We start from the raw sequence: 21,214 nt of genomic DNA on the forward strand, positions 1-21,214 counted from the left end.
AAACACTTAATCATTCTTATCCTCCAAGCTCTATTGAATCTACTGGAGGCTTTCTGGTTCTTTGCATAATTTGTGCTGCCAGTCTGCCAGCTTGGCAGTGTTTCAAGTTTGTTGCATTATCTGTGTTTGTTTGCACAGGAAGTGATGCTGCACGTAGGCTGAATTTACAGTAATTCTTTTGTAATAGGCTAATGAGCAACACTACTTCATTCACAATACTAACATTATATAGCTTTGATTAGACCAATTATTGTGTAACTATGCCATTGTGATCATGCTTGCACTCTACAAAGTACTGAAAAGGAAATTTGCTTAGCTGTAGCTTAATGGAACTTGCTGAGAAAATAATTTGGACTTTTATGTGCTTAAGAGAGGTGAAAATTTGAATATGTTGGAGATTTTTATATGCTATGCAATTTAATTTATCAAAGTGAGAAAATGAAGCTTCTTTTTTTACTCTCCATTTCATTGCATGAGAGAGGAAAAAAGGTGACTAACTGCACATCATACGTTCTGCATGTCTTGTGAAGGCCTGTTAATTCCTTGGTGAGCTTGTGTTTGCTCCATTCATGTTAGCAGGAATTATGGGTACGTAGCTAGAGAATCCTCTCGCGGAATTTCTTCTCTCTCTATATGGAGCTTTTGCTGACACTAGTAGAAGACACTCGTGTTGATTGCATTGTATATTGCGGTATCGGTGCTGTCTATATCAGCCTTATGATTTATTAAGGTTTTTACTATGCATACAGTATTTATGCTTCTTGAAGTTCAGCTTCAAAACTCTGAAATTGCTGTCCTTATGGAAAAAGAACTTATCCAAGCCCTGGACTTGTCAAACTATGTCTGTAAAAATAAAAAATATTAATATCTTAATGTTTGGGGGATTTTTTTTGTGGTTTTGTTTTTGTTTTTTGTAGTATGTAAAGCAGATGTTAAATAAAAGAGACCTAATCAGGGCCTTTGTATCTATTTGTTAGCAGAACAGGAGTTGTGCACTATACTTTCCCCATTTAAAAATCTGTGATATGCCTTTTTTAAAGGAAAATGTGGAGCTCTATGCCAGACTAAGTCATATGGACTTCAGTTAACTTAGTAAGTCCTGGGCCTGCTTATTCTCTGACTGCTCCAGCAGGAAGTTTGTTCCGATTCTCAGTTGGCTGTAGGAGCGAGAGGGGGCACTGGATAATCAGTGCACACAATGAATATTTTTGTGATTATCAGAGTTCTGCTTAGAAATTCTGCAATGAGATTATAAATTAGGATTGGAATTCTTTTCAGGAAAATGGATTTCAGCTTGCTGTAATTGTTTCTGTCTTGCTGTTAGTGGCTGAAAGGACATTCAGTTGTACCATCTCCTAAGAAGCAGTGAGTTAGGACACTTATGTTCATAAACTAGATTACAATAAAGAATGTGACTAGGAACTGTGACTATCTAGGAAAGTCTAGCTGCTGGAGTGTACAATTTTGACTAATCCTGGGAGATGTCAATGTACTGTCCTGTTTGTAAAAAATGTGTCAGCTTTTGTTGTGTTGTTTTAAAATGGTCTTTTTTCTTACAATGTTCCTTAGAATTTATTTTAAAAGATGGCTTTTTTTGTTAAAAAAGATCAGGAAGGATGATGAAGACAGTGTTTTTAAATTACTTCTCTGCCTTTAATTATGAAGTTGTGATTGCAGTCCACAGCAGTAGAACTCACTGTGTACCACTACTGAAACAATGAAATAATTCAAAATTGTAAGAATAAAATCTTTGAATATTCCCACATTAGAAAAGATAGGCAAAGTGAATTCAGGAACAGTTCAATGCCCCTTCCTGAAAATACATATTAAGCTTGTGATATGTTTTATGGTGCTTTAAAAATTAGCTGTCAGAATCAGTTTTCATGGTACTTTATTAGAAAATATTATCAATTCTAAAATACATGATGCAAAAATTTTTAATCAGTTAATGTTTAATTTGGAGTTTGTTTAGGGGTTTGGATTTTTTTTGTTTGTTTGTTTGTTTTCTTTCAGTATTACTGAAATGCTGTAATACTGGGTAATAGAGCACAATAGAACTTCAGGATGCTTGTCTATGAAGGGTTCTTTCACAGGTTTTAAAATTAGATTTTGGTTGTAATAAGGTACTTTTATTGCTACCTAGCATCAGTTCTTATGTGAAAGTTGTGGTTCCTAAGTTGAGTTTATAGTGTCTGAATACATCTGTTGTTTTGCTTATGTACCAGTGGTGGGAAAAGGATAGTGTGTGAAATTGAGGAGGAGTTCTGTTAAGGGAATAGAAAGCATTGTACTAATTTCCATTTATGTTAAACAGTACATGTAAGGTTTCCAATGTTGAGAAATACATTAAGTGGAGGTGTTTTTCATCATTGAGTAAAGTATGTCCATATATTGCTACTTTACAATAAAATGTATTACTGCTTTTGGAAATCAAATCGTGTACTCAGGATGCTAAAGGCATTCAGGAGTCTCTAAGTGTTCATATTTGTTACATGGTCAATAGAAGAGAGTTTTATGTCTGGCAGTATTTTTATCTTTAGTTTAGAATCAAATGCCCAAACCCTTTTCATGTATCCAGGTTGTCTAAAGTAGGTTTGCTTTACAAAATTCTGTACTCTGCTACTGAACAGAAGTGTTTTATTTAGGTATGTGGCTTTTGCAACGGGGTACTATAGCCTTTATATTTGATCCTTATTACCTAAAAAAAAGTTGTTTGTTTTTTTTTTTTAAATCGCAAAATCTACATACTGGAATGTTTACACCGCACAAATACTTTCCTTAAAACTCCTATGCATCTTCTGTATTAGTAGTAATAATAATAATGATGAAAATTTCTTATTATCACAGTACAGTTAAGGCTGAATTTAAAGCTTCCAGAATCTGTGAGATCCACTGCCTTAAATCAGTCACTATTTGTCCAGAGGTTTCAAGAATTGTTTTGGGCTTATTGTACATGCATAGGCTATCTACATGATGTGTGGCACTGTAGATTCTGTGTCCAGAAATGTCAAGGAAATACTCAAATTCTGTCTAAACAGAACTCCTGAGGGAGACAAAGAAGAGATTACGCCTGAGGAAACCTGAACTCAGAGTAGCTGTGACTCCAGCGTGTTCTGATTCCATTTCTTTGAGGGATGCTTCTTTCAAATACAGACCTTCAGTGATACATTTGAACATTCAAGCATGGGTGCACTTTGAGGGGTAAAATTTATATAAGCATTTTATAATAGTAGAGTGTGGTTTTTTACAAGATTTCAAAAGCGCAAACATTCAGCATGTAGCCTAATTTTAAGATAGACTAATAGACTGTTACCTGAAGTTGCAGATGTAATAGCAACAATAACAACAATAGCAACAATAACAACAGCTTAACACTGTATCACTTTCCTAATGGACATAGACTTGCAATTCCTGGACTGTTCCATAAAGCAATAAAAAGCAAACAAATAAAACCACCCCAAACCAAACTAACAAAATTACACACAAAAAGAAGCATCAATTCTCTCCTGTGTTGAGAACAACTTTTCTCCACTTACTAATGGGGTAGAAGGATTAAGAGACCACTAAACTGGTTCATAGCACCTATGGATCAAGCCATCCAAAATTATAATTTTGGAGGATATGTATTCATCAATGCTTAATTTTTTCCCTGTGATTTAAAATTATTTAGTTCTTTGTGGTTTTGAGCATGACTGTGTATAGGACATAATTTTTCTGTTCTGCTTTCTAATTATTATTCTTTCTCCCTTAACTGTAGATTTTAGTTCAGAGTCTAAAACAACTGTTGTAAAATACAACCTTTTAAATCTTAGAAATAATGCCTCTGGGAAAGATGTTTCACAGAGAAATATACCTATGTGGGCTTTTTCTTGTCAGAGAGTTTCATATGTGTCAATATTTAAGATAATTATTGTAATTTAGGGATTACTTAATTTCTTGATCATCTGATGATCTGGGCACCTAAATGTTTCTGAAAACATTTGCACATCTTGAAGAATGCATTCCCCTTGACTTTGCCTTCATCATTTGCACATTAATTGCCAATGAATGTTTGTAGTACAAAGATTTGCATACTTAGGAAAGCTGATTTGAAATTTTGATCCATAAATTCAGCACAGATTATGTTCTAAACTTTGTCTGTTGGGCCTTCTTCTTAAAGATAACCCTAGACATCATCTCCTCTTCAACCCCAAACTCACTGGGGCAAAGTAGAAGCAAATAGTAGAAAAGATTGTCTGAGATGAGATTTAATGGGGGAGTAGGGTGATAAGCAAGACAACAGGAAAGAGATATCCTGAGGTTACCAGTGATTGATTTTGCATATTTGGAGTATGCTCCTAGAGTCTCTAAAAGGTATGAAGATACCACTAAGATCCTCTGGATGATCTTAGATATCATGAAACAAACCTACATGGTAAGAAGTAGGAGGTGAGGGCTTGCCGTTCCCTTATTCATTATTGCAGTGAACACTGGAGACCTCTATGCTATTGACCTTTCTACCCATACAGTTCTCTCACAGAAAACTCACAATAGTAACATTTCTAGGGTAACTTCAGCTTTTTTTTGCACACGTTTGAGATGACAGAAAACTGAATTTCTTTCATATTTTAGATGTGTACAGATACCTAGAAGTTATATGATATCATAACTGTTTACTTCAAAGTACAAATGCTGGAGGTTTTTTTATCTACACTGCAATATTTTTGTCATGATCTAATTCACCTCTCCTATCTTCAAATTGTTATAAAACAAGATAATTTCTCATAGGAACAGTAATTGCTTGTATATTTGGCTGAGAAACAAACACAAAGGGTTGTTATGAAGAACTTGGAAAACTTAGGCAGATGCAGTAATTTTGAAAGCAAACAAAACAATGGAAATTTGTAAAGAATGGTAAAGAGAATAGTCTGTAAATGTTAAAAAAATTGTTTTGAGTGAGGTCTCACAATTTATTTAATAGCCCTGCTATCTATGGCCACCTTGATAAATGACACATACCAGAAACAAACACTTCTGAGCTGTTGAAAATAGGATCAAAGACCTAAAGAGGTGTCTGGATGAGGACACTGCAAAGTGGGCACTTAAGTTAGCACTAACTTAGTAAGAATGACTATTGACTGGATTTTATTTCTGTAATCATTGCTCAGTTACTTTAATTTTCTCTCATAATAAAGGAAAAGGGAAAATACATGGGGCAGCAGATTCCAAACAAATTTTAAGAACCTGTTTCATTTTGAAAGACAGTACTCCCACAGAGCTTTTGGTCTGCATTGCAGTTAAAAGGAAGGCTGAGGAAATGTAGGAGGAGGGAATACGGGTGACCTTGCCCTGATAAGGAGCAGCTGTGTTAATTGCCCAATACAGCCTTGCCCCTGATGAGTCACAGCTGTATCCAATAACAATAAATGTGATAAAAGGGAGTGTTTTAGGTGGTGAGGGAGAGCATGAAGAGGAGCCTTGAGGAAGAGGGAATGAGAGGGTCGTGAAGCAGGATCCTGGGGAGAGAGGATCACTGCTGTGATGTCAGTCTGGGTCTGTAGTTAGAACCTGTTGTTGGAACCTGCAGTCACAGTCTAGGCAGGTAAAAGCCTGCAGTCAGTCTGCAAACCAATACCTGCAGTCATAGTTTGGCAGGAAATACCCAGTAAATCTCTCAGTAGATTATTTTTTCATTTTTCTATGTAACCGCAACATTTTTATCACTCTTACTGCGTTGCGATTTTGAGACTTCAAAGCTGAATATGTGGTTGGTCTTCTAAAGCAAAGTGTTTGGAAACATGTTCAGGCGTGAGGCTGAGTGGTGAATTTTTTGTTTTTCAGAGTCATGACTTTGAAGATGAAATTAGGCCGCTAAATCAGGATCAATATTGTGTTACAGTATGCAGAGTACCAGGGGTGTCCAGCTGTGAGGCACCAGCAAAGGCCCTGCTTGTATGAAAATGTAGACCCTCTAGGAGTCATTAAGCAGAGGAAAAGGTGAAGCCTTAGGTATCTGATTTTTCAGTTTTTCTGAACACTTGGAAATAGTTCTTGAAATATGATAGAATTTTCAAATTTTGTGCGCTGCGTAATGAAGACATCAAAGTACAGAGCCCTGAAAGCTGAACTGCAGTTCCCTTTGTGTTACTATCCCAGCAATATTGATTATTGCTGTTTCACCTTTTGTAACATGCTTTTATTTATTTAAGAATTCTCTTTTAGCATTTTTGTTGTATTTTGGTTTACTGTTTTTCTCTCTCTTCAACTAACTCTTCTCTATTTTTCTATATTACTTGACACTAAGTGTTTTCACTCAGCATGGCTTATTATTTATGCAGTCATATCTACTAAGAGATGCTTTAGGGGGGCTTGAATGGAGAAGAAATAGATTATGTATTATCCTGTAGGTACTATTTTATGGGACCCACATTAGAGTAATTGAGGAAGGAAGAAAGGCAAAAGTAAGGAAGAGTCTATACTGTTGGTGTTTATGAGTATTAATAGAAAAGGAAAAGGTATGAAAATTGGAACATTACTGACTTCTTAATGGCAGAATGTCCATTTATTTGCCTGTCAGATTATTTTATGGAATCAAGTTGAGCTTGTTTTATTTTCTTACAGACATAAGGGCAAATATAATGCCAACATAAATAATAAAAGAGAATTTCTGTCATGCTAGGCTAAATAATGTGAAATAACATTACAGTAGTTAGTAAAACTACTTTTGTCAGTATTGCTGACAATTTGTTTTTCATTGATATTCTGGCACACATATTTCATCATTGATATGTCTGTTTTGTATTAAATTTTCATCTTTTAAATGATCTATTTATATGTGTGAATTATCAGACTAGAAAACCTCAGTCTTTAAATCCCTTTGATTTTCTTGCCTTGAGCAATAGCACAGATAATCTTTTATGTTTTAAAAATACCTTCATTTATAGATGGCAATGAAAGTAGCAAAGTTTTGTTTTAAACTGTTTGGTTTATTTTCAATACAGTGATAACTATCTCTGTGGGTTTAATACGTCTACGACAAAAGCAGATTAATAAGTAAAACAAACTATATATTATTTAAAATTTGAATGTTTTCAAGCTGTTAAAATCTTATCACTGGCAATATATATATATAAAAGCTAAATTTCTTCGTGATTGTTAAGGGAACATTTTCCCCAGTGAGAGTCACTGTTGACAATCTTTGGATTTGGTTAGAGGTAAAAAGAGTACTACAAATTAAAACTAGCATTTAGGGAACATCAGTATTGTTGTGAAATACAGTCAAGTTTTGAAGAGCAAAGGCAAACACAAGCAGTACACAGCCTAAATGGAGGCTGTGCAGGTGCTGCTCTTTCTTTTAGTGCGTTTAGCTGGTGCAATGCTTTAGTGAACTGGGCTTTATATTTTATCAGATTTTTGCCCTCGTCTCCCATGAAGCTTTTCTAAGCTTTTTCAGTGAATTCCTGCATATTTGCCAATGTGGGTGACTGCAGTGTACAGACCTGTTGCTGCACAGTGAGTGTTTAATAGAAATGATACTCGCTGATGGTTTGGGCTTACCATGGTGTGTATGGATGTCATTGCCTGGGCAGGCTCTGCCCTGAGCTGCCTGTGGGAGATTTGAGGAGAAACACTTCTGACCTATAACAAATTTCACTTTCAATAGTAAGCAAGGAGAAAAAACAAAAAGGGAAAAGTTTTATGTTCTTTCAATAGAAAAGAATATCAATAGAATAAGTTAGTGTATTGCAGCAAATGATCCTTCATGGCTAATTGTTTGACAACCCATTTTTGCTCATTTATCGTCTTCCTATGTACTTGTTGCTATATGTTTTCTCTGAGCAGACTTCTACATGATAAAAGCTTGTCAGCTCTATCTTCCCATTTTCTGATGTTATCAGACATAATTCGTAAACTCAGAAGACATCATACTGGCAGAAAAGATAGTATCAAGCTGAAAAGCCTTTCTGTCTCTTGTTTGTTTGTTTTTTCTCCTTTTCCTCTCCCTCTGCAGGAGTGAGAACATCAGTGCTGATAGGTGCTCTTCCATCTATCTAAGGAGCACTTGGAAGATTACAGTAAGCTGACAATTGTCTACATGATCTAAAGGAATTCTCTCTTTCACAGACATGCCATAGCTATTAACCAGTGCCAGAATACAGAATTTTTATGAGGTACTGATTCTCAGACATTGATAATTCTCTTAAAAACTCATGAACTGTAAAGCAGTGCTCTTTTAGCACCTGATTAACATCTAAGAACATCACAGCCTTTGTCAAAAGTGACCTAGAGTAACCACAATAGCAAAACTAGTTTGAGATAATAGTTCTTTAGTTTTAATTTAAATACCATATAGATTGTACTTGTAATCCTGAGCACAATAATAACCCAATTTTATGTCTGTGTGTGCTGTGTCTTAATCTGTAACCACAGACATGTTATTGTCTTCATATTTTAAAATTATTTTGGCTGTAGAATTAAGGGCAGATAATACTAGCACTAGAATTATCAGGACAGCTGGCCAATTTCAAGCCTTATTCATAGAAAGGTTTGGGTTGGAAGGAACTTTAAAATCATATAGTACAACTCCCTTTTAATGGACAAGAACACCTTCCACTAGACAGGCTTTCTTAATGCGCCATCCAGCCTGGCCTTGAACACTTCCAGGCACAGGCCATCCACAACTTCTCTGGACAGCCTGTTCCAGTGCCTCACCACCCTCATAGTGAGGAATTTCTTCCTATATCTGATCTAAACCTAACTTCTTTCAGTGTAAACACATTACCCTTTGTCCTGTTCATACATGCCCCCTGTATTGCTGCTCAGCACACCAGGCAGTAGATGATACATAAAGAGGTCTGTTATGCCTATTAGGTGTTCTTGTTTAGCAGAATTATTCTTGATTTAGATAGAGTGTGAGTCCAGTTCGAAGTTGTTTAATCTAAATGGGTGTCCAGGGTAGGTAGAATTATATTACGCAGTGCCTGTACTATAGCAGTTTAAAGTAAAAAATCCCACTTCTACTGTTCAAGCAAATGAGTTGTGGTACTTCTGGAGGAGAGGAGAACAATAAATTCATGGCAGGTTTAAGAAGCTGAGCAGTAGGTGGTGGGTGCAGCATCAACCACACAGATGGACAAAGTGATGAATGGAGTTAAGTACTGTACAATAAAAGCTGAAGCAGGGGCTGGGGAGCAGGGAAGTATCACTCACTCTAAAGCTGTACTAAAGAGCAAAGGACATCTGTTAAAATGGATGGCTACAAGGTTTTGTGCCATAAAGGGACTCTGAGGCAACTCTGAGTAACTTACGAAATTAAGGGGTATTCAGATCCCTGAACATGAATGCTTTGAATGCATTCTTTGTACAAGTGGCTTATTATTCCTCACAGGTGTAATGAGGAACTCAGAACTGTTAAATACAATCTGAAGAGACATATAGTTCCTTATGTTGCTCCTTAAGTTTTTCAATTTTGGTTCAAAGTACATTTCTTTAGTTACCTTCTATACTTACTATTCAGAAAAAAAACCCCAACAAACCCTAAACATGTTCATTTGAAATTGATCAATAACTGATATTTTCTACCTGCAATCCTACCGAAAGAGTTGAGTACAGAGAAGATTAATTTAAGTCGTTGTCAGAGCAGAGATATGTTGATAATATTAAAGGAAGAAAATGGAAATCCTTCTTTCAGCCGTTGATTACTGCCATGCTTGTAAATGAATTTTCCTTTCTACTTTTCTGTCTTTATTTTTAATCAGACACTGTGACCAATCCTGCATGAGGGAAGAAAGAGCTGCAAGCATGGGCAGCAGGGGTGCAACTTGCAATTGCCAGGCAATGAGAAAGATAGATAGATTGCATGAGAATCACTCTGCAGGGTTCTGAATCTGATGAGTGGGATATCAATTCATTCTTATAGTGATGAAAGAACATTTTTGTGGCAGACAATATTGTGAGCCAATAGGAGAAGTAGCTATTTTCTAGTGAAAAATATTCTGTAATTATGTTCAACATAAAGTAGTGAGTGTTGCAGGAGTAGACATCCTCATAGTAATATTAGTCAAAATATTGTTATGATTTGTTAACTTTGGGTTGTAGAAGTGATTATTAGTTATTTGACTGTTTAATTTCTTTTCATTTGTTTTTTTAGGTTTAAATTATTTTTATTCACTAGTTTCTTATAAATCAGAAGCATTAAGATGCTCTCTAATGAAAACTGTGACTTTAATTGGATTATCAAATGCAGGTAACAGAAAGCATTGTATTATGCAAAACAGATTCTGAATTAATAACTTTGAATTCTCTCTCAATAATAGCTATATAATCATTGAAAAATTTGAACCAATGCCTTGCAGTTTTGCAATTGCTAAACATGCTGAGATACAGGACCTCCATTTACGTGATGATAATCAAATGAAATTATTGTGCTTTTCTTACTGTTAGGGAATTTTGGATTCCTGGTCACAAACTACTAAGAATTTAAGTTGTGACACAACACTCTGGTTATTAGATGTAGTCCTTTAAAATTATGTCTGTTGACTGAATGGAACTATTTGCTGCCTTAAGAAAAGTTTTCTGCTTTATTGAATAATGTGTAAAAGAAAAAGGAGATTACTTTTGCTTCTGTGTTATCTGTTTTAGAAAATGTTGAAAAGTGTCTACTTTTCTTTGCAACACAAATTGATGTCTTTTTCCAGTAGAACTAATACATAGTGAATATATTTATATTCAAACAGGTAAACTCTGCAAGGCTGAGTACACACACAAAATCTATATTATGTTCTGTCTTTGCAAAGTAGAAAATGATAGATTTGAAATATTTTTTTTAGTAATTCTTTTGGCTTTATGAAATGAAAACATTTCTGAGAAAAGATAATAAAAATCTCTAAGGAATTATTAAAACACTGCCTTATGGCAAGGTCAAGCACTTAGATTAGCATAAAAAGCCCTTATGAAACACATTTGCGTGTCTTGGTGATCAAAAGGTGAAGTCTAAGTTCATAAGTTAATATACACTATTAAAAATCTTTATAAAATAATACACACTTGCTTTCCCAAAGTGTGGGGGGTGTATGTATGAATGTCAATTTGCTTTGTAATATTGTGTATGTTGTATCAGTTAAAATGTGTATTAAAATTTTGAGACTTCAATTCTGGAATGACTTAAAATTGTGAGCATCCCATGTAATCACTGAAGCTATTCAAATCTTTGCAACTTTATTTCTATCAGTTTGTATTGTGAAAAATTTAACTATTGATTATTAGTGAGAGATGTCATGGAATGTTTAAGATGCTATAGATTAAGCTAGATTTAAAGCTTCTCTTTTTTATTTTAGTAACAGTTAAGTAACGTTGTAAGTTAGGAGATCCTTAGTTTCTTACCATCTGTTGAAAGAATAAAAGTGCGTATATCCACTGAAAGAAAGGAGTCATGTTTAGGTCAGTTCTTACATGAAGTATAGGTAGTCCTCTAAAAACTTAGGAAAAAACAGTGGGTGAGTTGGTAAGCTTAAATATTATGAAGTCAATGGTAAATTTGTATAATCTCTAATATTTGAAAACAATATCTAGTAAAGGAAGCATCTTTATATTTAAATGATGTTACATTTTCATACGGTTTCAAAATAATTGAAAGACCTTTCTCTGTAACTTTACTATTCTCCAACTCCTATGTTGGAGGCCAAAATGGCTATGCTGAAGAGCCAAATTAGACATCCTGTAATAGGTGGGTCATTCTGCCATGTGTGAACACCTGCTTCACCCAAGGTTTCCTTCCAGCCTATGCTTAACTTGTGAAACCGTTGTTGTAATCTTTGCTCTCTGGTCCACTTCATTCAAGTAGTTTTACAGAACACAAAGGCTCTCTAGGCAGAATATATGCTACCTAAAGGTATAAAATTATTGCCCAATGGACACAATATTTAGCTGGGACTAATTTGCTGTTAGAGCGTACTGATGATATGCTCCACTTCTTTCCAGATACTCAGTGGGTCTTTGCTGGCTGAACAGTTCCAAGTGTAGTGTGTTGACTTCCATGGCTCATTGAGATGGACTGATCCTCAGTGTTTAAACTTGTCTCTGTTTTTGCGTTTATAGTTTTATAACTTTTTATATTTGTGACTCGTTTTCCTTCCATTGATGACTGACCTTGTTCAACAATCCTTGTTCTGTCTGCAGTTTTGCCTTTCTTACATCACATGGTTCCACACTACCTAATTTCTGATAGTTCTTCCTCACAATTTAGTAGTTTCCTCAGTAGTGTGTGCCAAGGTTATTCATCTATGCCATATTAAAACCTCAGTCCTTAGGAGGAAGGCTAGGCACTTAGCTGTGAGTTAACTGGGAAATAAATGCTGTTCTTTCCTATTCTTATGGTCTGAACTGCAGATACTTGTGGGGTGATGGAGTGTGCTTTGCTGCTTCATTGACCAGCATGCCTAGATTTCTTAAAGACAGTGAGAATATGGTTTATGCTCAAATCTTACCTTAGTGAGTGAGTGTCAAGTTTTGACAGCATCTGTAGCTCAGGACTTCAAAGTGGGATTTGTAGAGTAGGTTGGAATAAAAGGAGAATCATTCACAGAAGTCATATATTTTATTTTGATTCCCATGTTAATCTTAATAATTTTTGTACTGATTTTTGTTCTATTTATCTCAGTTTAATTCAGTTGTTATTAGTGTATTCAGATGGATTTTTCTTCTCTTTGTTAGAAATAATGTAAAGTAAACAATCAAATGAAAACAATATACTCAAAAAGACTGGCAGTCATGAATTGAGAAGTTTTGACATTTGAAAGAAACATCTCAGTAGTATATTGACAACTGTAGCTTTCTTCTAGGAGGCTTCTACATGAAAAGGCAACTCTAAGGAAAGCAATTTAGATTTTATGATACAAGTGGTTTTTCTGATTATGTTAATCTGACGCAGCCTGATTGTGTCCCCCAAAGGCCATGGCAAAACATAATCAGGCAGACTCTCTAAAATCTCCTAAAGATGTGAATGTATTTATCAGAGAAGAATTACAAGAGTTCTTTCAAAGATCAGTTTTTAGTAACTCAGACTTTTTTCAACCAGTGTATATTTGAAAAAATGTGTTTGAAGATTATCAAATCTAGCTATAAAATACCATTTTTCAACTGAATTGGGCACTCATGTATTTTATAGATATCATTAAATAAGTCATGTTGCCAAAGAGTTGTTCGAAGCTAAATTTTCAACGGGTTACATTAAGTATTCTCAAAGTATTTGCAGGCACAATCACTGTGTATACAGGAAGGTAAGTTTATGTATGCAAACAGGTACATAGGCTAGAGTAATTGGGCAGATTGGCTAATTATGTTTCTAGGCAGGCATGCACAGTTTGGTGTATGCAAATTAATGTAATCAGAAGCACTGCTGGTAAATTAAGCCCATATATTTAATTTTATCCTTTAGCTGTCAATAGTATCAGATAAGGCGGAGCTTACATTCAGTAATAGTTATTTTATTACAAGACAGGTACCAAAGCCTTTGCAGGAAATGTTTGGTGGAAGAGGTTGACTTTCTCATGACATATATTTAATGTGACAACATACTAACAAGTGCAAGAATATTTATAGTGATTGCAGTAGAATCATAAAATTAAATAACAAAATTTTATTAGCTACAAGTTGCAGTGATATGGCTCTTCTTGCGTATTGAATTATAATAAATGCAAGGAAAAAGCAAGTGATTTATTGAAGTGAAATAACTACCTTGTTTGCTGTTTTTTTTCATGTCATAACATTTTAAAATGTAAATATGTATAGCTTTATCTACACAACTCGCATAAGTGATAACTAATTACAGGTGTTATAGTTTTGTGCCTATTTCAGGATATTGTTGACATACAAAAGTGATCATATCTCAAGATAATTTTTATTATCACAGTAGTTTCTCAGTTATTTCCATGTCAATAGTTTGTATATGTGATCATTGCCTAGCTGTATAAAATGTAACTCCAACACCTGGTTACAAAGAAATAGTCAACAGAAACAAATCTGTTGCAGTTAATGGTTAAAGGAACAGTTTGAGTACATAAATAAAATGCATTATTCAGGTATTTTATGAAATGCTTGTATCTACCATAACTAGCATTAAAAGTGTTTTTAACTGACTTTTCATATGCCTGTCAGTGACTGACAGTCAAAAAGAACTGTTTAGCAGCTTTGATACAGCCCACTTTCAGCATCATTGTACTAAAGCTTCTGAATAGATATCCATAGAAACCATTCCCATGACCAGGTCTCTGGATTGATACCTTCCAAGTATCATTTTTTTATATATAATTTCTTTATTATTGTGCCTTTTGTTACAATTTTTGAAAAAATACAGATCTATCTGGTTTTTTACAAAAATATTGTTTGTTATATAGGAGCCAGTCTTGGTAACAGTGATCTGTTGAAGGCCTCAGAGGAGTTGTGTATAAAAGAGGAAATTTGACACTCTTCGGCTTAAATGAGTGGCCTGGGACAGTTTGCATTTAAAAGCCTAACAAAACAGCGGTTAGTTGAGGAATGTAATTTATCTGACTATATCAAATATTTTCTGTTTTCTTCATACCTCTCCACTAATCACAGAACTGCAATTTCTACATTCTGAGCTTGTAGCTTCAATTGTCCTTGCAGTCCTTTCTCTGAGACACCTCTTTTTCTTCATTCGATTTTACTTCTCTTCATCTAAAAGGAGGTGTTTTTTTTCCTTTCTGCCTTCCCTTCATCAAGGGCATGCACAAGAGTGTATATATACTAAAACACTAAGCACTACTAGTCCTTTTTTTGATGCATTTTAGCATCTATATCAAGTCCCCCTGTGTGTCTCACAAATTCTACTTCCAGTCTTGTTTTTGCTGATGCCAATGAGCTTCTCTCTGTTGATGTCTTTCACAATTCATTTGTACAGCATTTTAAAGTTACTGTATCTCTGATAAACAGAAATTGCATCAGGTTGATAGTTGGGATGCTGGTCCTGTCAGTAGCCTCAGGCTACTGGGGCACTTCTGGATAATTGTGAGCTATAAAAGTAACAAGAAGTTAGAGGAAGATGCATCTATCTATATAATGATGCTGGAACTCATGTGAATGATTGGAAAACTCTCAGTCAAGTGAAAGGAGCAGTAATAATCTGATTATTACTACATAATGTACATAAGCAAAGATACAGTTCTGCTTTTTTACTATAATAGAAATGACATGGGTTTTACTTTGTCTTTAAATTATGCAACTCATCAGAAGGGATTGTTACTTGTTAATTAAGGTGGTATGTTTGAAATGTTTCTTTTTTAGTACTTCCTGGTGGGTATAAAATCCTCCTGTATTGATGATTCATTACTTATTATGCTACATATAACTATAAAGCTATTTCTGGCCTTTTTAAGCCAGTAACTGACAGCTTCTGTGTACAGCATCTCAGATTCCTGTTTACAATAAAAAAATCTATGTAGTTCAAAATTTCATTACACAGTGTAACCTGAATGTAAACTTCTATGATTCCTCTGATTTTTTTTTTAATTTTTTCGTCTAAAAGACCACATTTACCCAAAATTATTCACAGCATATAAACATTAGCATCACTTGGAAATAATTGGGCTTTCATTTTTTGTCATCACCAGTTTTTGTCATCACTGTGAAGTGTGTTCTTTTAGCCTTTTACTCTGCTCAATATAAAACCAGAGTATGAGAAGTTTATTTTCTCATGTTTATTTTTATTAAGCCATACGAATTCTTCTCCAGCAGTGATTCATTACTAACAAAATAGTTTTTGATTATCTGTAGGTAAAAGAGTTCTGAGAGTTCTGCTCCATTAAAGAATATTTGATTTGCGATTTTATAAGTTTAAATATTTGTGTGTGTCCTGGTAAGTCATTGCTGTATTCTAAGTGTAATCAGTTTTAGGTTCCTTGGAATTAAGATTCCAAGAAGAAAAAATGCAGTATAAAAATCATACATTATTTTTTTTTTTGTTTTTATTTCTATGCAAGAAGTAACTTTTTCATATATTTTTAGGTCATAAAGAAGCTGTTTCAGGATACAGTGGCTGCTAAATGCTTTCATAGTTGGAAAAAAAATTGGAAAAATTAATGAATAAGAATTACTTGAAAGCTACAGAGAAAAAGCATTTCTGTCTGAAGATGGCTGTGTACCACTAACTGAAAGCTATAAAAGTATTGTGAAGAAGCATTAGTAGCTTATTTTAGATTTTTAGTTTGACCAAGCACAGCGTTTTCCTAAGTTTAAATAATCCATCTAGCTCTATATATGTTTATATGAGGATACACATATATGCTTGTGTAGGTTGATTCTGTGCTCCTGTGGACTAACTTGTTTTTTTCTCTTTGAACTTCTATATTGAGTGTTGACTGAATTTTGCAAATTGTAAACAGTGAAAGACATTATTCCAAGTGTGGCAAAAAGTAGGAACATCTCCCTGTTTCTGTAGAAGTATTTATGATACAGTTCTCTACAACCTAAATGTTGCTCATAAAACACCAGTATTGATACAATAGTTCTATTCATACTGTTTAATAACGAAAAGAGTAAGTGCTACTTAATTCCAGCATCTTTCACTGATCAAAAAGTGTCACGGTCCACAAAGCATCATCTTAATCATCTTTTTCTACTCATACGCCTTAGAAAGTGAAATAATATGTAGGCATCAAGTATCATTATAGAGAGTGAAGTACAAAGGTGAAGAACTTTATGCCAAAGACGTTAGCAGCCTTTTATGTAGAAGAAAACTTGATGTTTCAAATTATGTATGGCTTACTATTTGTAAAGGCTCATTAAAATACCCTGAATATGTTCTATTTTTACTACTGCTTATCAGAATTACATACTTTTTGTTTACTTACAGTATGAAAGAGGCTGGTTTAGGCCATAAACAGTGGAGGGGTGGTCCCATTTCATCAAACTGCAAGCAGTGTCCAGTAGTTTATACCAATCCTGTTTGTGGATCAGATGGTCACACATATTCTTCTCAGGTAAGAACTGCATAAAGCACTAAGTTAATCTTTTGTTGTTCCATTCAATTCCAGCTCTTGGAAATAAAATAATGTATTGTAACACAAACCAGTATTTATTTATTTTTGGCTAAAATCTGTATTACAGAATGCAACCTACAGCAATTCTAGTCTTTCGTATGATGTAAAAGCAAAATGGTAGCAAGCCCTAAGCAACATAAACCAATAATACCTGGAGCAGCAGTGTAAGAGTGCTCCACAGTGTAACAGAGCACACTGAGTGCTCCACAGTGTGATGAGACATCATGGTAGGGTTTTGAGGAAGCAAAAAAGTGTCAGTTGTCTCCAGCTGGGGGTAGAATAGATATGTTAAGTCACATTTTCCAGTTGAGTATTGAAGGTATGCTTCAAATTCCAGACTCTTAGACACAGATGTAACATACTCGGAAAAAAAATGTAATAGTGTAAGTGATTGTCGTATATCTTTCCTTGCAACAGCGTATTGTGCGTTTTAAGATCATAATCAAATCTTCCTTTTCTAGTCCTTAACCCTCCTGTCTTTTCTCTCATACATATCTGGAGATAAAATAATAATTTTAAAATGTCATTTTCAGTTTACTCAGTCTTGTTTGGATGAAATATTTTGTGCTGCTCCTGCTGAAGCAAAAAAATCCTCGACTGCATTAGTACAGTGCAGAGGTGAAATTGTGAGACAGAGGAACTTCATAATGCTGAAAACAGATTAATTTGTTTAGCATCCTTCATTAAAACTTTGAGCAGAAGAATGCTCAGCTATCATTAACAACTGAGTCTTTAATAGAAAAAAGTGTGGGCTCTTGGTGAACCCATTTTTCTCAGAAACAGCATGTAATTCAGCAGTGTGAAAGGAGCTGCTGTGGTCTGTCTTACTGGCACTGTCCTTACACTAACAAATTGTTTCATTAGTAGATAATATCCAGTGCTTCAAGAGAAGTATAATAATAGATTAAATTGATGGAGATGAAAAAGCTCTGTGGTTGTTACTTATGAAGAAAAAATTCTGTATCACATTTTAAACAAAATACTCTAAGGATATTTCCTAGTATCTAAAGATTTTTAGTTTCCATAGTTTTTTGGGACTTTTTTACATCATCACAAATTAACCACATCAGAAGTTTACACATCCGTAGTCACATGCGATGTTTACAAAAAAGAATTAGTTTCCAGGAGGGACTGGGTGCTGGTTTGAATGCCAAGTATCTTCCCCAAGGATATTTTATTCTTGATAAAATAAATCATCAGATTTAACTAGTGTTACTAAACCCTGGCAATTCTCAGGCTTTTATCCTAAATCTTACATTAGAAAATGTTTTTCCTACTAACTTGCATATTTAATTATAGGGATTTGCTCTAGAATCCTAGTTTTTCCTTTAATGAAAGCAATTAAAAAATTTCTAATGTTTACACCAGGTTATCTGAGGCCCTCCAAATGAATTCTAGGCTCTTTGGCATGGCTAAAAAATACTTCCTTTCATTGACATTATGGCTTTAATTTAGGAATTTGAAAAGTATTCTGATTTTCCTGAACTGTTATTTCTTGCCTATGTTTTTTTATGAGCTAAAAGTGTGCTGACATCTTACTAGACATTAGATAGTGCTGTCATTTAGTATTTACTTTGCCTTGCCCCATTCAAAGGTTCAGGGAGTCTTCAATTCTCAAGTCCAGGCTACACACAGATATAATGCAGATGGTAGTCTCTACAATTTTGCAGTTTAAATAGATGAGGTAGATAAGTTAATATAGTTAATACTGGATGAGCAACTTTTTATATATATATATACTGTATAGTTCATTTATTGCAATCTCTCCCTATGTTTTTCCTAATGTAACACAAAGATCACCCCACTTTAACCTCATTGCTTATTTCCTATTTTACCATATAGGAATGCTGTGTTCTAAATAGCTCCATAGGTAAAAGTCACCTTTCTAACCTCTCATGATCTGGTCTGGAGTAGGTGTACAAAAGTCTATAAATATTGATAAGATGCAGATATTTTTAAATTAGTTAATGCATTAAAGGTGCAGCTGTTCAAAGGCAATGATGAGAAATGAGTGGCTTAAAGACACACTGTGCCCCCATTCTGGTGCATTGTCAGTGCTGCAGTACGTGTCAGCCAACCTCAATATCCCTTGCCTGCAAACAGTGCAGAAGTAACATTCCATCAGAGATATTCTGCAGGGCTGGACTTTTGTCTTCCACTACCTTGTAATGGTAGATTTCAAATCTCAGCTTACTGTAGAAAAATGCTAAAAGCATTTATTGCCACAGAATATCTGTATTAGCCTATAAATATTTATTTTTATTTCTTTTCAGTATTGTGAGGATTTCATATTCTGTTCTGCCAATTGCATCAAAGCAGAGGTCCTTGCCAGGTTATTTCAAGAGCACTGTTTTTAAAAATTGACTAAAGACAAATATTTATGTTCCCGTACTCCAGACAAAGTTTGTTTCATTGTGTCATCAAGCTACAGTAGGAGTTTATACAGCACTTTTCTTGTATTTAGAAAGCATTCATCACTGACTCTTGAAATTTGTATTATACATTTTCTGAAAATAAGTCATTAAATAGTAATAATATTGTAGAACACAGCCAGGCAGTTGACATTTGTCAGATGGATGCTCTTTTGGGAGTATATCCTTGCTTTTCAGGGCAAGCCCATGAAATGCTTGAATTAAGTTATGTAACTGTAGCTATTTAATGCATCTGTTTTGCTTTGGAAAGCAAACAAGCGAAAAAAGATGATATAATAGGGGGAATATCTAGAAAGAAAAGTTATCTCCTAAACTGAGCTTTTCCAGAGTCAGGTAAAGATATTTTGTTTTGCTCTCATTTTTGCAGTCCAGGTTAGGTTTAATGTTTTCTCAGCTCAAAATTAGTCTCATGAAGTCAGTGTAAAAGAAAAGTAGCAGGTGTAAGATATTTGTTCCTAGCATTACAAGAATGCTAAAACAAAAATATTACATACTGAAATGTTGAATAATCAAATTGAACATTAATCATTGTGCGAGAAGAAATTCAGTATAAAGAGATCCTGCCATTTTGTTGGCATGGTGGTGGTACAATTTTTACTTAATGGCCTTTAAATAATACTGCATGTCTTCTAGAGCTGGTCGGTTCTTCTGCATTTCTCTAAACTTTGGCACTTGCAAGGGCAGCGTGTACCTTTTTACACTAGGAATTCTCAGTAAGTGCTGTCTCATAAGGCTTTAGTACCCCTATATACTTGACGGTGTCCATGGAAAACACAGCCTGTTTGGAGCTTCATCTTTCCTGGGATTAATAGGAAAATAAAAGGACATGAAGTGCAGCTCAGATGAGTTGTTTTGAGGCAGCAACCCAGTGGCTGCCATTCTTTCATGCAGGGAGGCAACTCACGTGGTAAAGCTGGTGTAATTGGGATGAGACGGTGATGCTCAGGCTTGGATGCTTCTGTTGGAACAATTCTCCCATATTGCACTATGTTGTAAGTGGACTTTCAGAAAAATGGCCAAGAGGAAAACAAAAATATGGTCATGCAGACGAATCTTGTTTTGAGTGGATTTTGCGTATTTGGATTTCAGCTCTGGTATTGGGTATAATAGGCTGAAGTTTTCTCTCAAGCTGAATGCAGTTGACAGTTAGTCCCACCTCAGCAAAATCTAACCTTAAATAAGATCAATGAACAGTGCTTGTAGTATTTTGAAAACACAGCAGAAATAACTTAATCTTTAAATTATGTGCATTGCCCCATGGTTTTACTCCAGAATGTGTTTGGCAGTTCTACTGTTAGCAGCAATTTGCTCAAGATGGCTTCATATTGATAGTGAATTTTTTATGGAATATATTTTCTCCTACCCATGAGCTTTGTGTTATTGATGACAACCCTGTGTCTATAAACAATCAAACTAGTGTTTTTCAAAAGTAATGGGTCTAAACTAGCTTCTCAGACTTAGATGTAACCTGTATAGAAAATTAGTCAGTAACAAGGACAAAAATCTTGAAAGACTCCACAGATAGACAGGTATGTGGATTTAGATTTTTTTTAAATATTCAAATACTTTCCTCAATTTCCATAATTACAGTTCCTTTCTGTGAGGAGGCTTGAAAGAGTGGGGGATAAAATTGCACTGTGTGAAGGAGTGTGTTTAAGACTTAATTCAAGGGTTTTTTTATCATTTTGCAAGAATATGAAATAGATATTTATTTTTAAGCCATCCCATATTTAACATTTTTCTTTT

The 21,214-nt window shown here is 34.7% G+C and overlaps 1 protein-coding gene across 2 annotated transcripts in view; it reads left to right on the forward strand.

Annotated features, from left to right (window-relative positions):
* Window positions 1-21,214, forward strand: part of SPOCK3 (SPARC (osteonectin), cwcv and kazal like domains proteoglycan 3) — a 143,674-nt gene that overhangs the window by 69,550 nt on the left and 52,910 nt on the right. For both annotated transcript variants that reach the window (XM_083862503.1, XM_083862502.1), the window contains one exon: window positions 16,850-16,976. In XM_083862503.1, coding sequence (XP_083718629.1) covers window positions 16,850-16,976 — 127 coding nt within the window. The remainder of the gene's footprint in view (window positions 1-16,849; window positions 16,977-21,214) is intronic.

The sequence above is a fragment of the Zosterops lateralis genome (genome assembly GCF_965231275.1).
Source record: "Zosterops lateralis genome assembly, chromosome: 5".
NCBI classification, from domain to species: domain Eukaryota; kingdom Metazoa; phylum Chordata; class Aves; order Passeriformes; family Zosteropidae; genus Zosterops; species Zosterops lateralis.